General features: G+C 41.8%; 1 protein-coding gene across 1 annotated transcript in view; it reads left to right on the plus strand.

Moving 5' to 3' along the window:
- The first annotated feature begins 949 nt into the window (after positions 1-949).
- Positions 950-20,718, plus strand: part of Slow (epidermal growth factor-like protein slowdown) — a 29,742-nt gene continuing 9,973 nt past the window's right edge. Inside the window, exon 1 of the mRNA XM_078186776.1 lies at positions 950-1,431. Within this exon, the coding sequence (XP_078042902.1) occupies positions 959-1,431 (473 nt within the window). The 5' untranslated portion in view covers positions 950-958. The remainder of the gene's footprint in view (positions 1,432-20,718) is intronic.

The following is a 20,718-nucleotide window of genomic DNA, read 5'->3' on the forward strand; positions in this document are numbered from 1 at the left end:
TTGTTAAATATCCCTACTACCTAGATTGGAAATTCTAACGAAAAATATATAAAGTATGTTATTAACATTAATACTGAGAGGAAGAAATCTTCAAGTAACTTCGAGTAATTACTCTATTTTTTCAGCAAGTTTACCCCTGATAAATGTATATCTGTACTTTATCTTGATTCATATTAAATAAATATTTCAACGTACACCACGTTATGTAGAAACATTAATCTATCGAACAATGGAATAAATATCCCAAAGTGACAGCTTTTAAGTTGCAATCGAATCGATAATAATCTCCACCCTCTGAAAAGCGTTCCGCAATCGGCGCTCTCGCCTAAACGTGTTATTCGAAATAATCCCTCGAACAATGTCACTTGAAACGTGTCCGGTCCAGCCTGGGTTCTAACGTACCTAGACAAAAGAACATTCGGCGTCGAGGAATGGGTTCGCCGCATGCTACCATCGACCCCGTGGAACGAGCGCCGTCTCTACCTTCGAGACCTTCTTGTCGAACGCTTGCAGGATATGTAGGTGGTTAGCCAAGCAGGCGGCGAGGTATCAGGAGAGCAGACAGGTATAAAGAGAGCGAGCGTGCAGAACGAAAGGAGAAAGACACGTAGCCGGGGCTCGAGCAAGAGGAACAAGATGAGGACGTCGGTGGACGAGAAGCAGAACAAGAAAACGGGGAGAAAGGGAGAAAGAAAGAGGCATTGGTGGGGTTGGTACGAGCGGTTCAAGCACGTGGAGCCTACTCCGTGTGTCTCGTTCAGTAGTGCTCTCGGTTGCCTTCGAACGATTTCGCACCGGATGTCCATCGAGCCTCGTCGACGCATTCAGCGCAGCTCGGCCCGCAGCCACGAAACGCTCCCGTGAAAAACGATTGAGAATGTGACACCGGGTTCGTCTTGACGCGTGTGCCTCTTCCCCGATAGACCGTTCGAGAAAAGTTCATCGAACAAGTCCGGCCATGGCTCCGAACATTTGGCTGACGTGCGTCGCGTTGATCGTCCTGCCCGTGGACGTTGTGCCGCTCGAACACTATCCCAGTGATCAACGGGCCTACACCGATCACAGGCTGCTCTGGCCGCTTTGGTACCACGAGAAATTCAGTCGCGCGCGACACGACCGCGACGGCAGGGACTTTCAACAAAGCACTGCGAAAACCTGGTCGCGGCTGGACGCGGCCACCGACAGACCTGTTTCAGTGCCGCCGACGGGAACCAACGATCAGACGAGGCGTCACGTGGAGCACCGGATCCACGAGCAACGACCCGGCCCACCGAATCTCGAGAAATCGAACCCGACCAATGTCGCCAAGTATACTGGCACCGCAGCGATCGTTTACCACAATAATCATCGCCACCAGCCACGGGAAGCTGCCACTCAGAGGTTTCAGCACGTCGCGACCACGCCGTCGACCTACACGAAGCACCATCCCGGGTAAGCGGACCTTCCGAAGCATTATGGTTGTTACCGCGTCAAATTCTCTGACTTTGGAACGAAACAAAACGTAGCAATCCATGGCTTTCTGCATTTTTTTCCCATTCTGCCAACGTTTTTGAGAATTCTTGATCAAAATGTCAGTGAGTGTACTTAGGAGTGCTTGTAAATTTATTTGGCAATGTTTTTGGAGATTTTGTGGTACTTCTACTGGATACGATATCTTTTTTTTAATTTCAACGTTGCGGTCCAAGCAGACCATCACCTCACTGTCCGAGTTTTAAATATGTTCTTTGAAGATACGTCGGGTACTTTTTAATTCTATCGAAATAGTATGTGTTCTTTTGGTTATTAATGTAAATGATGAATATGAGTAAACCTAGAAATGGTAAAAGGATTTTTTAATATTTATTCTAACGCCTTTTTAGAAATTTAAACAACGTTTCTGTATATTTCACGATATATCTACTATATTCCACATTAGTAAATTCTTACAAATATTAATTTTTTGGCCATTTTACTAAAGCTACTGTAGCTCTGGAATTTAAAAAAAAATCAGAACTTCTAAATTGTCACTTTCAAAGACACGATGAATGAAAGATGATTTACGAATATTTCGAATACCTGGCGTTTCATGAATATTTTAAAAACAATATGTTTCGTGAATTTTTAAAAATCTAGACAGTCCCACTATAATTACAAAAATTACACTCCAAATCATCTAAAAGTGTAAACGTTCATGTTTCATACAGTTGAGCATAGCTATCGTAAATATATATTAAATATAATTGAACACAAAAATGATTTATTAAATTGCTAATGAACATTTTCTTTTGATACAAATTCTATAGACAAGCGTCTCGTCTATACATTCATAACTTTCATCCAAAAGTCGCCTAACTCTTCAGTTTTGGGTACAGAGATTTCCCATTTCTCAGACAATCGGATTAAATAAAACTGTGTAACAATTTGCGACAAGTATAAAACAAAGAAACACGAGACGGTAAAAACACAAGAATATCGTAAAAATATGGACACGTTATCCTCAAATCGTTCAAATTACGAACGAAAAGGACAAGTTTCCCCTTAACACTAAACGTACCGGTATTTCTCTATACCTAATCTTACCATAGAATTTTTGTCGGTAAAAAATAAGCTACGAGAAAAACGGAAAGTGGGAAATTGAATAATCGGATGATATAAGAATTTACAGAAAGTCAAATGACCGACAGAAATAACAATAAATGTAAGAATTAGAAAAGTAAATTTTCAAAAGGGGTCATTTGACCCCTCTTGGTACGTTTAGTGTTAACTCCGTTTTCCTGCAAACGGTGCACAAACATTTGAATTTGCATAAAGATCAATCGTCCAGACGTTGCAAACGATCGAACCCGCTTCGGTGCGAAGAGAATAAGATGTTCAACAGGTGGACCAGTCGGAAATCCACAACCCGCAAATTACATATAATAATAAATGCGGATCGTGTCGATTCGACGGTGAAACATCGGAAATGTAGCTAGGCGCTTTCGATACCCTTGCGCCCGCGTTCATAAAATGGATCTCTCTGCATAACTCACGCGTGTTCTACACGCACGGGATACACTCGGGTACGCGCGTCACCGTGTAAAACTCCGAAAATGGAGAGTGACCCTGATATTAATCAAGCGTTGTGTGTATTTACCAGCCAACAAACAACACGACGGACGGTCGGGATGATGCACGACGGAGGAAAACCGGCGCACAGCCGTATACGTACGCGCCCGGTGGTAACTCTGCACCGTCAAAAGAATCGCCGGCACCGGTGGGGCCGGCTTTTGCCGCTTAATTAATCGGCCGATTAATTATCTCGCGCGCAACGCGTTCCTCTGTCACGTGCAATTATTGGGATTGTTGGTGCGCGACGACGACGCTCTCGTGCCCCCCACCTCCCTCCCTCTCCCCTCCCTTCCCTCTCTCTCTCGCTCTCCGTTCGGGTCGCCTTAAAGGTTTCCGGGTAATGATATTACTTTCGCGCCGCTTCCAGCGAAACCGAGGGACGCCAATTAAATTGCGCGATTGCTCGTGCATAACGACCAACACGCGTCGTCGGCGACAATGTCACCGCGACATGGGAAATGTCCCATTGTCGATCGGGCCACGCGCGGTGGAAACACTTTTATCCGAGCGTGACCCCTGAGACTGGAAAATGGAGAGCGATCGCGTTTTGCAACACAAATTGGAAGCGTGCTAGGACGTGTTCAAATGTTCAAACGTATTGAACACTTTTCGCACGTTCGAGATTTAAAAATAAGTTTGAACAGATTCGCTGAACCAAAGGACGGGATGTTCGAAATGCAAGAAGTTTGCATATATCAACCCTTTGTATGCGACTGACGACTCTGAGGCACAACTTGGTATTCTTACGTCACGTACCGAAGTAATTTTTACATTACCAAATTTCTTTGTATATAAGTTAAATGCGTAAATTTTAAAAATCTAGAAATCATATAAGTTTGTAACAAATCTGTGACAATAAGAAAGACGAAAATTGTTACATCGATTACGTTTGTTTGGTTATTGCTTGAACATTCTAACAAAACTTGATTCACTTAATGAATTTTTATAAGAATTGATTTTGCAGTATAATAAAAAAAAAATTACCACCCACAGGAAAAAATTTGTTTTTACGAATTTTTTCCGAAAGAAACCTTCATTTGCAATACAAAATTATAAGGAGAAAGTTCTTAAATCGAACAAATCTAATAAACAACGTTCATACAATGCTAACAAGAACAAATTGTTTTGCAACATTTTATTCACAGCGTTTAACATCACCAAAGTTCATTCACAAGTGAAGATTCGAAAGAAAACTAATTTTAGAGCAAGCAACGACCGGTGACATTTCTTTATTCTCTGTCGTTCAGTTCGGCAAATGTGTGTAAACAGTTTTTTTTTCCCCCCCCAAGCTATTTGCAGAGGACGAAGCTTTCGCGAGAAGGGAATTTTTCAAAGAAAGTCTTCGGCACCTGTGCCGTCCTCGAAACGATTGCGAAGTCGAACGCTTAGAATGCACACTTCGGCCGGCGATTTATATTCCCGTTCGGTCTTTCTTTTTTTTTTTTTTTTTTTTTATTCAAAGGAAAGTAGTTTCGCGTTTGATTTGCCACGTGTAAGAAGGCCCACTCTGCTTCCGGCGACACGAATCGATAATCGTACCGACGCGAACTTTAATCTCGCATAGCGGAACGCACGGTGACAGACAGAAGTTTGATAACCCGCGAAATTTATATTTACTTGTAGAAATTCGGCAGAGCGCGAAAATTAGCGGTAGAACTTGCGACACGTGTCTCTGCGACTTTTGGAACGACGCGTGTGATATTTGGTAAGCCGTATTCGAAAGTCCGACAGAATATATTATATTATAATATTGCAACTGGTTTTAAATTCTTCAGAAATGTAATTTCGTGGCGTGTAGTTGCAGGCGTTGCAAATGACTACGTTTCGTGTAGCGTGCCATATGTTTCAGTAAGAATATTCATTCAAATTAATCAGAATATTCGATCCTTAAATAAATGACATGCAATGCATATTTAGAAATCGAAGAATTCATTATAGTTATATTATTCGATTGATCGGATGAATATTTTTAATAAAATACACAATATACTGCGATACATACAATTTCAGATGAATTGCAAAATTGATACACTTGCGCATGTTTGCTGCGAACTAAAATATACTCCGAAGTAACATCTAAAAAACGAGATGAATAGTTTCAGAAATTAATGTGAACGTGGATGATTATCGCGTATACACATACCAATTTCCTTTAGTCGAATATAACAGCGAAGTGAATCTATATATTCCGTAAAATAATGGAGTAAGTCTAAGAATTTACAATAACGTTAAACCTTTAACCCTTAAATGCATGAATTAATGAATTTTATTTAAAAATTAGGGTTATAATATTTCAAATGAGTGGAAATCGGGAAAAATATTAAAAAAAATTATAAGTCATATCTTATAGGGTTTTTATTGAAAAATATTAATGATTCATTTTTGGTACACTATGCAAAATAGACATAAAAATTCTTTAGCTAGTATGAAAGAGATTGAAGCAGTCGTTTCCTTAAAAAAGAAACCTTACCTTTAGAAAATATTTTTTGTTTAACGAATACACCAAAATATTTCTAAATAATCCACTTCCAAGAGTACGTAAATGAACCCGCTATCAAAAATGCGCGCCAATTGGTATAACGTCAGAAAGATACAAATATTGAAGTCAAATGTCATTATTTTAGTTAATTTTTGATAAGTCAATGGACAAAGGAATCACTGCCATTCAGCCAAATGTATCGATATCAAAACTGTTGTCGGGTATCCGCGCAAAAAGTTATTGATTCATTTTTGGGACTCTATGCATTTAAGGGTTAAAATAGAAAATAGTTGAATTTTCAAGCATACGAAAATGAGGATGTTAAAGAATGAAACGAGGTTCGTACGAACGTCTCATTACACCAGATAGCATTCAATCAAATTAGAAACTCCTTTTCGAGCGGGCGAAGTTGTTTTCGCGCCGTGTTCCCTCTGGTTCTTTTTTTCTTTTTCGTTTCTTTTTCTTTTTTCTTTCTTTTTGTTCGCGAGCATTATCTTCCAACAGCGTCCGGATCATTTTGCACCGTTTCAATGACTGCTCGTCAAGGCGAAGGGCCGCAGGCGTTCACACCGCGCGATGCATCGCTTGCACGTGAACGCGGCCACCTTTGTCCGCGTGAAACAAAGGTCTTCTTGCACGCACATGAAAGAATCGCGAGCGCCGGATCCCTCGTTACTATTTAGCCTGAATGCGATAATTTACCGTGCGCCTACTGTGTTCCCCGTTCTCACTATTCCTTCGCTTTTGTTCCCGATCCACCTTTCCCGCAGCCGATTCTGCCGATCGGGTATTCTCGGGACTGGGTTTCGCGGATCCAACGGGGACGGCGTCTTAAATTCTATCCGACTTCGATGAATATCATTGGAAATAGTGAGAACAATAATGTTGCCTTAACCCGAGAAAGATAACCATACGACAACTTACGTAAAAGATAACCATACGCTTCAGAGGCGCATGCTTTTCTAAGGCGTCAATTTGATACTAACAATGGATATTTATTTAAGTTAATCTAGTCATTTTAAAGGTTTGGCATTATTGTAAAAATAAAATGCATTTATATTATATCTTTTTATATTTTAAGTAATTTTAAACTTAAATCACTAGACCTCTATGAAAAATTAACAAAAATCAACAGTCTTCGGTTTATTTCGCAGGCGCCTCTGCGACGTAGGTTATCTTTCTAGGGTTAAATACATCAGTAGGGCGACGTAAGATAAATCCAGACCTCCAGAATAAAGTGGAATTATTTCGATATTGATAAACGATATAAATTAAATCGATGGTTCTTGCGATTTAGCTATGAATTGTAACTTTATCTCAAAGTAATATTTCTTATCTGCCATATTGAACGTTAGAAGCGAGTAACCCTTAAGATGAAAGAAACTTTGTATACTTGGACGATTAATACAAATTGCTTAATAAACGAACGAGTGATGCGTCACGCGGTGAAAATCCTGGACGGAACCGTTCGCGATTCGCCGAAACGCGATTCCCCGTTGAACGGATTCTGTGTCTGGAATCACGGACCGACCGGCGACGCTTTAAATTTTTATTGATGCGACAGTAATGACACTTGAAACGCGATTCAGTGCCGACGAATGAAATTTGAAGGCGATGCCCGGTGTAGATGGTCCGGGAATACCGAAGAGGAATTCGAGGTCGGGGCAGATTGATCTGTCGACTGCTGTTTCGTAGTCGGCAAACTCGATGATAATTCGTCCCGCAGCTTCGATTCCAATGTTCGATAAGATATTTATGCACCATCCCCCTGCACAACCAACCGGCGTCCACGGTTTCTTATCGCGGCATTGACGGCCACTTGTACGCGTTTCACGTCGGGGAAGTTCTCTTCGGTATGCTTCCGTTGATATAATAACTAGATTGCGGATCTTCGTGCAAAATGGAAATCGTTGAGAAAATTAATTATTCACTTACAGACTTTCCAATTAAAATTTCAATTAAATTAAAAGATATATTATTTATTTATTTCTTTCAACGTCGAATTTATGAAATCCATGAGACGTTTTCGTACGTTATATACCAATTCAAAACATATGTCTATTAAATGACGTAATAATTTAAAGAAACGGCGATTTGATGAAGAAGAATTTCTGAACACCGAGATAAGAATGACATCATTTCAGTTGCCCCCGTCAGTAAATCATCATTTTGTCTTCGCGTCAATAATCAAGTTCGTGCTGTTACATCGGCGATTTCAATATTGGCCAGCGCCTTTGTTCATTGTTAAAGTAACGACACAGCGCTCGAAAGGTTAAAGAGTACTTTAATCTGCTTCGAATTGCATCGATTCGTACGGTGTCATAAACGCATGAAATCTGCCAACTATCGGCCCCCGAATTTCGATCCCCTTCGCGATGCAAATTCGCAACGCATTCCAAGTTGCAGCGCGCCAGGTCAGAGACCCCGCGTCGAATATGGAGATCCGTAATTTTTCTCGAAACCGTTTCTGATGTTCGATCAAATATTCTTTGTCAAGCGTAGCATTTGTTTTCCGTCCGCGTCCCTTTCGCGAGCTAGATATCTACCTTGGCTCTCTGTAAAACCTTTTGTGCTCGGGCTTTGCCATTTCGTTTGACTGATCGGTTCACGTCGATACGAGGGGACATGAATAATGAATACATAAATAGATCCAAGTATGTTCCGTCGGGATAATCTGCTGTGTCAGTTCGCGAAACGATCGGCGCGTAGTCGTTTACATTGTCCATTATCTAGTGCGTTTCGCCTTGCGAACGGTGTGCGCCCATTGATCGATTGACAAATGGCCCCGCGCCGCGGCGAGATATAGTCACAACTGTTACATACGAGTTGTCAAAACGGTCCGGCTCGTCCGTAACTCGATGCTTGAAACCGGATAGTTCTTCCGTCTCGACGCGATCGACTATTTCCGATACCGGCGGCAATAAAACCGCGGTCGTCACGACGATTTCGCAAAAACGCTCCGCCACGGTTCCGACGCATCCCGTCGATCAGCTGTTTTCACCGGTGTTGACACAGTCGTCGGATCGATCAGTCGATTGACGTGGGAAAAAAAAAGTCTGCCCGAAGTGTACAAACCCATTAAAAAATCGTTGCCGACCGCATTATGACATTTATTTATGGCACGTGTACGCCTTTTCTAAATTCAGAAATTATTCATTATCTCGTGCGAGAACGTGCCATTTTTTTTTTATCAACGTGGCTACTTCCAAACAATATTATTTTACATTTTATTTAAGGTTTAAAGGAAAATTTGCCCAACTCTGATCGTGTCACTCGAATGAATTATCAGATAAGCAACAAATTTTCTGGACTGCACGAACTTTCATGTAAACAATTTGTTCGTACGTGTAACACGTTCCGAGACAATTGTTCACGATCACTCGAGTGCTCGAACCCACTGTAAACCGCGGCTCAATGTTTCACAATCGTCATTCTGCAACCAGCACCAGTATGCCCCTGCCACCGGGTACTTTCCGGCAAAGAGCTTAGTGTAGTTGGCACGGTTATTGAACCGCGGCTAAACAAATAAATAAGTGAACGGTGCCATGCTATCCTACCTTGACGCGTGTATCCGGCCAGCTGGTTCGAATTCGGTATATTGAATCATAGCTCCGGCTATCGTGCACATTAACAGAAATTTATAACATTGATATTTCTGCACGGGCGAACCTGTTAGAAAGCAAACACACGCGAAGAAAGTGACCGAACAATTATAGGTACATTAGTTTTGTCGGAGAGCTTATGACAATACGGATATCGTAATTGATAAAGATATCGCATTGATATAACGATAGTGCTAAGCCATTGTTCTAACAGCGTCACCAGGCTCTGGAAATTACGCGTTTCTGACGCAAACGACTACCTACATTATTTTATACAGTGGCAAAATTATTAAGGAGGAAATCGATGTTCGTGTCACTTATTGTTTCTGTTAAAAAATTTTTTTGTAAATTTTAAGAGACACTAGAGTTCTGAGGGAAAGAGTCTGCCGGCGTGTCTGTCCATAATCTATCGATTCTACTTACACATTCCAAGGTACGCGTAAGCTCGACCTGACCTCACTTTTCTCGAAAATCAACCTTGCAACGAAAAAATTTCATTTCATATTTTCGATTTATTTATTCGTGTAAAATACTTTCTCGACGTTCGCGGAACGTCGTGTATAACAATCGTATGCAGAGTAATTCATCCGAACTTAACTCGTTTAATTTGATCGTTATTATGAATCGCAGTGTGGAAAATTATGATGAGAAGAGATAGGTAGTAATAGTGCTATTCAATTTGAATAGTGAACTATTAATTAGTACACTCCGTAGATAGAACACGATTATTCGAGTAATATACGATTGCATACGAAACGAAAGTGTTCCACATTTCAACCGCGTCATCAATTAATCTTCCGTCTGACATTCCATTACCTTTTACCACTGTTTCTACGTACGAAAATACATCTAGATGTAATATTTCAAACGCTCGTAATGAACCACGCGTTTCTTATGAACGTCGATGCATTTCACGCGTGTTTAAACGCCCACGCTGTTATAAAAAATATATTATTACAATTAGATTCTTTCAATTAACCAGTTAGCTGCGTCATTTTATTTTGAAGATAAATTTTGTTATGCCCTTTATCGATCACAGTAAGTATAGTTTTGTCGACAGTTGTTCTAGAATTACTTTAAACAGTGCGAAATTTATGACTATGCCACCAGAAGCAATTTTACATAAATCGTAGAAGAAGTATATTTATTATAAGATGTAATATTGCCATTTTATTATGACCTGTATACACGTCGTACGCAGCTAACAGGTCAATGCAGAACAAAATTCTTAAGGTTGAAACAGCTAACAGGTTAAGAAGGATACGCAGATTGACATCCTTTATTGTTACTATTATTATCGTTGTTGTCGTTTTTACTTATTTATATATCGTAGATATATTATTATCGATATTTTTAATTATATCATTAAATACGAAGAAAATCGAACGAATATAGTATAATCACAGTAGCTTGCACACTTTTCAAAGGGATCGGAACAGCCAACCGGTTGAAAGATTGAATTAGTCTAACCAACTTTCTTCTCATCTGTCTAGCAACGTCGCAGCCCGTTACCGTTCAAGTAGCGTTCGGTTTCCTTGGAAAAAAAAAGAAAAAAAAAAACTCGCAAGCGATTCCGTCATTCCTCTTAATGGAGGCTGCATTGCAGTGCTCGAGAGTCTTAAATACCTCCGGGAGGGCTCCGTGTCACGACTCGCCGCAAAACAAGTAGAAAGAAGGAACAACGAACGCGAAATGACATTCCACGGACGCAAATAGAGCAGAGTCTTTTACACGTACGTTCCGCCGGGGCGTTCTTTTATTTTCCCTTCTGTTTCTGTTAACGTGTGCCGCTGCACGGGATAAACATAACAGCGCCGGCCATTCAACCCACGGTGCCCACGGGCTCACTTTGACTACGGTTGCACATTATTCAAATTGTTTAACGTCAACGTCTCTGCGTTTGCTCGCGGTGCGCGGTAATTTGCTCCATTCACACGTTTCTACGCCTCTGCGCTGTTTAACGGATTATTCCGATGTGAATCTATGACAAAAAAAAAATCGGTCTTTTCTGTTGCTTTTACTGGAAGAACGTGAGTTCGAAAATACGACAAGCAACACCCAGTGACTGAATTCTTGAAATTAAAAAAGTTGATTGATCATTCGTAATATTACGAATAAAATTCGTAATATTCGTAATATTAGTTTAATTTCACCAACTCTATTTGATTCGCAAATTCTGTACTTTGAACAAACGAATTGGATCCAAATCGTAAGAAAATGAAACGTGTTGCTGAAAACACGAAAGACTGCTCAAATTGTTCAGGCTGGTGAATAGCGAAGCGATAAAATAGTAATAGTCGCAGAAACGTTCTCATGAAGACGCGTCGTGGCGTGATCGATGCAAGTTTCACCGATCAAAGGGCAATCGCGAACATACAATTTTGCGAACGTGCCGGTATTTCGCGTCGTATTTCTTCAGCGATGGTAAAACGTGAACCAGTGATCGACAACAACTGCTACGTAAGAGAGGCGCGAAGCAAGATCTACACAATAGCGCTGCGTAAGTTCTATTATAATGCCGAGTGAACCGCCGGCCGGCGGATCGGCATTATTATCATTGAAAACAACCGAAGGTTCCCTTCATTACTAAAAAGAAATTATAACGGATGAAAATTGCAGACATCGTTAAGTCTTCTAATTTTTACTTCTAATGTTTACTATTTACAAGGAAAGCTATAGTTAGCGACTAAGTAGCGAGTTCGTTCGTTCTTGAATTATTTCAATGGATTAAAAATAATACATTGACGCGTTTAAATCATTTTACGTAAAATCCACCATTTACAATACCATTAAGCTATATTACAATGTCGATTAGGATACAAGGAAAAGGTCAGAATCAAGGTTAAGGCGAGGCAAGCCGTAAAATAAATTCTTAGAATTCATTCTAATAACGTAGCTTTCTATGCCTCCATATAAGGCGTTATAACCTAGAAAAACTCATGGCCGACCGATAAGCGAAACAGCGAACCCCGGTGAAAAGAAATAATTGACCGGGGGCGAAACTGGACCGGGTAACTAGCGACCGAGTCAACCCCTTCCAGCAAAAGAACACGAAGACGATCAGGAAGACCGATGGTCCACACTCCGGTTAAATCCATTAGCGATGATTTCTTTTTTTCGCGTCGGCCACGGACACGTGGGTGAAGAGGTCAAAACTGCGAGACGAGAGAGAGAGAGAGAGAGAGAGAGAGAGAAAGAAAGAGAGAGAGAGAGAGAGAGAGAGAGGGTGGGCGGAGAAGAACCCGCGGTGCACAGGCACAGGTAGACGTACCCAAGAGCCAGCCATGGTGTGTTCGTTGGCCCTCAGGTGGTCGAACCGGATGGCTGGTCATATTCCTCCGTAAATGGACCCGCGAACAAAAAACTACCACGGGCACCTCGGTGGCGCGCCAAGAATTCGTAGCTTCGTAAGGTCACCTCCCCGGCGATCTTCTTGAAAATTCCCCGGTCGGTTTATGGTCGGCATAAATGGACTTATCGTTGCCAAGTGTTCGAGCGATGTGGTGTATCGATCGCGCGATACGCCGCTATTGCTTCGCGTTCCTGCGATTGCCTGAATAATTCATGGCTGGCTCGTTTTCTTCCCTTTTCGTTCGACCGTGTTATTGCGGAGCCATTAAATGATAATTCCGCGGCCGGCCTGACGATCCGCGATCGCCGCTTCGTGGAAATTGATTATACCGCCGCGCCGTCGTGTCGCAACGGTACTTCCTCTTTCGGTGACCGGAAGAATCGTGTGAGAGAGACGCACAACGACAACAATGGCCTCGAATCCCCCAAAATTGCGTCGACGACCACGAGTAGATGCGGCGTCTCTATATGTATTTGAACACGATGACTAACAAGCTCGAACTTGGATGCTTACACAGAGAAAACAATTCTTTCCTGGTCCATGTATTTAATGATGCGTCATAGAGAACCGAGAATCTTTATCTTTCCTCAAGTAAGCTAAAAATACCTATTTATCGGTTTGTTTAAAACCTAAAAATATTATTGTTGAATACTTGTACCACTGTTTAATAAATTAATGTTTCTAGCTAGCGGGATTATTGTATTCTGAAATAGTTCTCTGAAAATATTTCTTTAGAATAGTACATTTGAAATGTCCATTCCGTAACAGGGGCATTGAATACGAAATACGGTCGCTGACTGTTCCATAGATTAGGACAATAGAAAAATTGTAGAAGATACGTAAATCCACATTTTTTAAATGATTTTCGATACGCGCACATGCCTCCGTTTTTCGAACGCAGGCATTAACCTACTGTACGAGATTACTATGCACATGTAAATTTCGCATTCGCGTGAGGCTGCGCGTGATTATGTAATTAATACATCGCACTTCTAACCACTTCGCGGCGAAACCTGTGCGCGCACGTTGAATGATGTAACGTTTTCTTGTGCCATGAATTACCGTCTTGAGCTTTCGAAGTATTGCAATGATATATCACTGTCCCCTGCATGCAGAATACTGTTACTATACTCCGTGATGTATGTATTTCTCTGGTCTTGACACCGCTGCAAGTTTTTCATTCTCATTCAAATCTCCGTCGTAGAGAAATCTGTACGTCTCTGTAATCGATACCGCAGAGACTTCGTCACGAATTTTCGACTATATTGTCCCTTTAATATTGCCTGATAATACTCGGTCCTAGCAATTTTTACCGACTTCTATTTTACGTGTAAGAATCTATTCTTATATTTCATTCTGTTCGCAGCAATTTCTCAACAATTTTTGTCTTAGAAATACATACAGAAAAGGAACTATTAGTACGAATAGTACAGCGCGTGCGTGTATGTATCGTTCCGACAACGTCGAGGAAAGTTAAAATGTATATTATCAACCCATGAACTAAGCATGAAAGCTGCGAATTAACAGAGAAAGCCTCAGGGACCGAGATATTGAATTTTAATGAAGCTTCTTGTGATTGCACAGTACGTTGGATTACACGGGGAACAGCTTCCTTCGCTAAAAGTTTCAACTAAAAGTTTCAACTACATAACCTGCATGAAATCGATTCTTAAAGTTGATATCGCGAAATTTATTAGAAGTTCTTGTCGGCGACCAATCCTTTCTGTATCGTAAACTTGAATTCCGGCGCAGTCTGTATATGTTAGCAAAATTTGTGTCCAGAATTTGCTCATCTGCCCGCAGCGTGGCAAAGTGAGACAAGCCAGCCGACCATAACGCTCGAGAGAACTGCAACGATTTTTGTGCACTCTCGACGCGCGTGAACGGTTCCAGGGACGCGCACCAATCCCAACACGATCGCGGAGGAATCAAAGGAAATTGTTTAGACGAGACGCGAGCATTGACGTTTCGCGGACTCCTCGTTAATATATACAACGGGGAGTCGGTCCGTCGGATTGTTTAGCTGTCGGGTCGTTCACGCCCCGAGGAGAAGGAAGAGGCAGGCGAAGACTCCGTCGCTAACGAGCAGCAGACTCAATATCCTTAAAACTTGCCCGAGCGATAAAAAGACCGTCGCCTTTTCTTTGCGAGGCGCGAAGAAGAATCGTTGGATGGGACGAGTGACGGCGATGGCGGCCCCGGCAAAAATATTCGAGAAGGGGACTGAACCCATTTGTCAGCATTAAAAATAACTCTTTCACTTTTATGATAAACCATCGTTATGCATCGCCGCGCTGTATGTGTAGTTAGCGGAGGAAGGATATCGTCTTGCGGCGATCCGACCGCGACGAATGAAGGCGAGAGGTTATTAATAATATTTCGAGCGCTGGGAGACAGAAATTCATTTTGGTTGGACGTAATCTACGTACGATCGTTAACGGTTCTTCTCTTTTCAAGATGCTTCAATTTCGATTAATTATTTTGGAGAAACCGACGATAATGTACAGAAAAGTCAGAAATAGTGTTCAGAATAGTCAGAAAATGTGTTGACACTTTTGAAAACCTAGCAACTAATTTAAAATTGGATTAAACGACTGGATGGTCGCTAATAGCCTTGCAGCTCATGCGACGTAAAACTATTAAAGAAAAAAAGACAAAAAAACGACTGGAATATTTATATAATAGAAGGGCTAGTTTACAATTACTGAAATAATTGTTCTAATTTTGCTGTTATTTGGAATAACATTAATAGCAATCGTAGCAATATTTTCAGTAACTTTCGTTACTGGTAGATAAGGCGTTAATGCAAGGATTCGAACATTAATTTTAATTTTAAATGCGATAATTAAGGGATGTTTGGAGAGAAAGAATCCCTTTTGTTCTACGTGCACCGACATCGGTGCTCCGTAACATATTTACGGGTACGTATAAAGTATCAGATTACCCTCGCAACCGAGATACCGAATTATTGGTCCACCGCGCCCGGAGAATTTTCAAATATCCGACTCTGATAACGGCATTTACCATTATTCAATTACGCGGACGGCCGTCGCTAGCTTTTCCAATTTCCAACGCGAGCCAGCGGTTTTCATTTCAATTCGCTGCGCGATAACGATAAACGTCGCTATCTTCAGATTCTATCTACAGCTGTTGCAGAGCACCTCGCCCCGTTGCGATAACGAACAGGGGGTTACGGACGGTGCTGGAAAATAACCGACACCGCGGACGATTGCAATTTATTAATGAATTCACGAGAGTCCGACGAGAATTCAGGGAGCCGCGCGCTGTACACGGTGGAAGGAAATTATGTGTCACGACGAACGTAACGCGACTCCTGCACCTTTCCATCGATGGGACGATTGATGAAAAGTATTGCTGTTGCAACATCTTCTCGACACTAAACATATTATATATTTTATATGCAGCTGTTAAAAACAGGCCTCGCACACCTTTGAAAATAAAATTACTTTTTTTATAACTGTGCCAAGCGATATAAATTATCGAGATCTACAAAACGAATTTAATAAATTTTTGTTACAGGCTTAGATAAAAAAAAAAGTTAAAATCGAGAGTTTTTTTGCCTACTTCCGTCATTTTAAGCAACCAGATGGCTTCGTTTTTTGTAACATTTCGTTTGGGGATTAAAAGATGAAGAAAAGTTATTTTTTTTGTTTTATAAACCATATTGGTTTGTAGTACATGCTATGTATCAGAGATGGCGCTGTATGTGAAAAATGATTTTCCCTGTTTTCCTGCTTTTCTGTTGAAATTTTTCCAGAATTTTGGTTGCTACAAAACCTCACGGAGCCCGAGACCTTTCCAACGAATGCAAAACCGTGGAAATCGGTTCGTGCGTTCTGGAGTTATAGCGTCAGGAAGGAAAACCCGACTTATTTTTATATAATAGATAGTAAAATTTTAAAAAAGCATTCAGCGATGGTCTGGTAAACTGGTCGTTCTGTCATCTAAAAGAAATTCGAATCGTTTGATCCGGTCCTGTAAAAATGATTGCTTCTCGAAAGGTATCCGAATATTAATCAGAATCGCTGTGTCTTAATCGCTATGTCTAAAAATCTATTCGAAACAACACGAACTATATTATACCCAGCTCTGACATCCTGTAAACACGCGCGTTTCAGTTTTAAGGCCGGCTTCATAGTCACCCCGCGGCCTGTTATTGAAGTACTCGCGCAGCCTCATTACTTTTTCGAGATACCTCGTACATCGCCGCTGCTGAAGAATGCGAATCGTAACGCGGGTGTCATAACACTGTTCGTCGTTTGTCGAGGCGAGCCCCCATCGCGAGGGGCGCCGCGCCGTTCCACGCGCGGCACCCGTACAATCTGAATGCGACGATTCATTTCGCGCGCGATTTTAATTGACGTCGTTGAATTACATCGCATTTGCATGCCAGACACGGCGCGCCCGTTTCGCGAGCTAGCCGGTCGCGTTGCTTTATTTTCGCGGTTTCACGCACGCTTCGAGATTCGCGCGTGCTTCGGCATCGCCACGCATTCGAGGTCCGAAATCAGTGTGGCAGAAATCGGCCGACTTCGGATTTTCTCGCAAACCAAGTGCTTTGTTATTTCGCTGAACACGGCAGGAATACTCAAATTTTATGCGATCTTTTAATATTTTAATTTTTCTCCATTAGGCGAGCGTAGAATATTAACATATTTTAACCCTTCGCACTCGAGTGGCGACTCTGAGGCACCGCTAAAATTATTCTATCACGTTTAAAAATAATTTTCATACTAACAAAGTTTAGATTTAAAAAAATTGTTAACTGTAAAATTGTTGGTATGAGTCGCAAGAATCAATTTCATTTTGACCTTTCTCACGTGAAATGAAACTACTATAACCTAGAAAAATGATCTTGGATTTATAGTTAATAATGGCTTCGAATGCAAAGGGTTAATCTCACACAGACATCTATTGATTTACGAACGCTTCCAATGATCCTATTCTTTGTCCCATATATTTAGCCGACTGCTCGGAAGAATAATTAAGTCACGGCCATGGTAAAATTTCCTTGGCACGAAGGACTCCTGGAAAGATGATTTTTTTCGTCGACAATTTGCTCGACGGCGAGGCTTCATTAGACACCGTGAATGACGTTTTCGCTTGCCGTGGAAAAAATGAGGTGTCTGGATTCGCAAGGCCTTAGTTAATCAATCATTCTCACTTCGATGCGGTAGCCATTGACCGTCGAGCCAGTTGAATAACTTTTCAAACGGCATATTGTGTTCGCGGAGCACGAGTACCACTTCGCATCTGTTACTTCGTCGTTTTTACATGTGAACGGCTCAAGATTCAAGTCGCGCCTTATCTCGTTACGTCGGTCTTTCGACCACCCCTTTAACGATTCGAAAAACAGCACACCGTTTGTAATTACATCCTTGAACACGCAACATTTTCGGAGCTCGTAAAAAAACAGCTTTTAATGCGCCGTCCAGCCAACTATCCCTTGTATCTTCTCAAAAATATTCAAATCGTCCAAATCGGTTCAATATTAAAAATATTGTTTATTTTCAAAATATATGCTCATACATTCATCCACGACTGTAGGCGAAAATTTCTCTCGTCTCAAAAAGAAAATCAGCGATCAAAATGTGAAGAAAAACGGATCGAATTCCGACGCTTTCGAAATCGGGCGTCCCGTATAACTAACCTTTACCCCGCGCGTCGATTTTCGCGTTCCCGCCACACCCTGTATAGAAAACGGGATCACGGAACCGGTTGATAAGTGAATTTTCGAATAAGTAAAAATGCCGCGCGACACCGCGTGCGCGGCGAAGTCGATACATTTGACGTGCCGGCGCCAATTAATCCGGCACCGGCGATCGATTTACGACGGTATAGTAAACGGTTCGACTTCATTATTGGGGCGCACCGTACTGTAATCGCGGATACGCGAGCGAATTTTTTATATCGAACACGAACCGTATATCGCAATCACGGGGCGCGGCGGCGCGGACCGGGTACGCGATGTTTCGACGGTAACGACACGCTTTTGCACCCTTGTCGCGGCGTCGCCCGGCCGTAATAAACACGCGATCTTTATTGTCCGATCTGGCGAACATTGCGCCCGATGATTTCTCCTCCGCCCGTAGCAACGGTAGCGCACGATCCGCGGTGACTTTCTCGGCGGCTCTCAGCGAACGGACACAGCCGTGAATCAATCCCTTAACGAGGTCCAAATGTGACCGTCGTCTCCTCGAATTAACGTCCGTTTCTAAGCGAGTGAGCCGTCCCGTTGATTCAAACATGTTGCAACGGTCGAGACGCGAGCCAGCGATACCGAATCGGACATTTCGTTCTATGCGCCAGGACTTCATTCGATTCCGAGCAATGTTGCTCGGAAGAGAGACGGACGCTGCATGTCGACCTTAGAATTCAACCTTATTACCATCCGTTGACAGTAATCGGTGGATTTCTGCATTTAGGACAGATACGGTTTGATAAAATACAAAACTGTGGGGACATTAAATTAATTCGAAAATATTATTGCTTTACTATTAACCCTTTGCACTCGAAGCCATTACAACTGCAAGCCTAAAATAATTTTTCTGACTTCTAGTGTCTCTTTTTATATAACAAAATTCATTTTTTGCATATGCAATCGAGTCTCGTGATTTATATAGTAATTGCACTTTCAACAATTTTTTAAATCTAAGCTTTGGCGATATTTATTAAAAATAATTTTTATACGTGTCACACCAATGTTAATGGCGCCGCAGAGTCGCCACTCGAGTGCAAAGGGTTAATGAATAAAAAATATTGAAATAGGTAACTAATTTTTATTCAACCCCCGTGTCATGCAATTAATGCAGAACATTATGAATAAAGATCCATAGACTGCAGACAGTAAACCTCAAGCGGTTACTATCCTTCGTAAAATTAGTGTTTATTGGTCACTACGCGAGCTTCTTACCCCTTGCATTAATTGTATTTGTCGACAATCGACAACAGAGAAATCACAGAAAGTCTGAAGAACCAAATAATTAAATCAAGTTCAAAAATCCTTCGAAAAATTTCCACTCGGAGACACGTGTTCTTTGTTTCGTAGCTCTGTCCCATTTTGAAGAAGAATCGTCCGCTGTAAACGGTCGACGGTGACTCAGATAATGAAGAGAGGCGACGGAAGAGAGGGAGAGTGGAAGAGAAAGAGAGTGAGAAGGAAAGGAAAGGGAAGTCCTGTTTGCGGTACAAATCGGCAAGGATACCTCGCATGAGCAACAGATTGTCAGAGGCAAGGTTGTAACGAATGGCTACGATAGCTCGACATCGCATTCGCCGCAGCCTCGGTCAGAAGTGGAAAACATGCGAGATCCCCGTTAAGGTTTCGGAAGTAGCTTTCAGAGAGTCGTAGACACGCGAGCAGTCAATGTGGTAACTCATTGGAAATTTATCACCTATGAGAACGTCATCACGCGACGATGGCTTTGGTCGCTCTATATCCCCTAATTGACAGAGTGATCTTATCGCTGCCGACTTCTTCGCGTGGTTCTCTGCCGGCGGTGATCGAGGGAAGTCGCTAAAGCACAGAAGTGACCCTCTTATCCGAACGTTTATTTTTATAATTACGACGTATGTTCGATTAAGAGATTTATTGAATTATTTTCTACGAAAGAGTTTTTAGATTTTCAAGAGTCCAATTAAAATCATCGGCATGTTGGATCTCGATCTCGTTGGTCTTGATCAATTTGAAAAACTGTAAATAACCAATCTTAAATGTTAATTTCATAAGGTAACGGATAAATAATGTCCCTTGATCTTTCAATAAACTTTCAATAAACTCGTGTTCGACGATTTCTACTGGTTACCGTATTAAATGCAGAACACGATTATCGGATCGCGGAACGCGAGTAAATATGAACCCGCGAACGCGTTGGTCCGCTTGCGTGTTATTTTTCAAAATCGTTTTCGAAGGCACATCCAACTCCTCCGCTTTTCTCGTTCAATGTCGTGAACCGAGCGTGTCGAGCGTTATCAATGCGCCGGAGTTCAGTATGACCACTTGTGTACCCGAACCAGTATTCCCACGCGAATGTCCTCCGAACCGTATCTGAAACTCCGCCGCAACGTGTCTCAGACGATTTTTCTTCGTGCGTAGTATGCTCCGGGAACGATTTCGTGCGCGCCGGTCGTGAGAACGAAATCTTAAGAAAACATTCAGCCGTTTCTGCCGGGCTGCG

This window comes from Augochlora pura, chromosome 2 (assembly GCF_028453695.1).
Source record: "Augochlora pura isolate Apur16 chromosome 2, APUR_v2.2.1, whole genome shotgun sequence".
NCBI classification, from domain to species: domain Eukaryota; kingdom Metazoa; phylum Arthropoda; class Insecta; order Hymenoptera; family Halictidae; genus Augochlora; species Augochlora pura.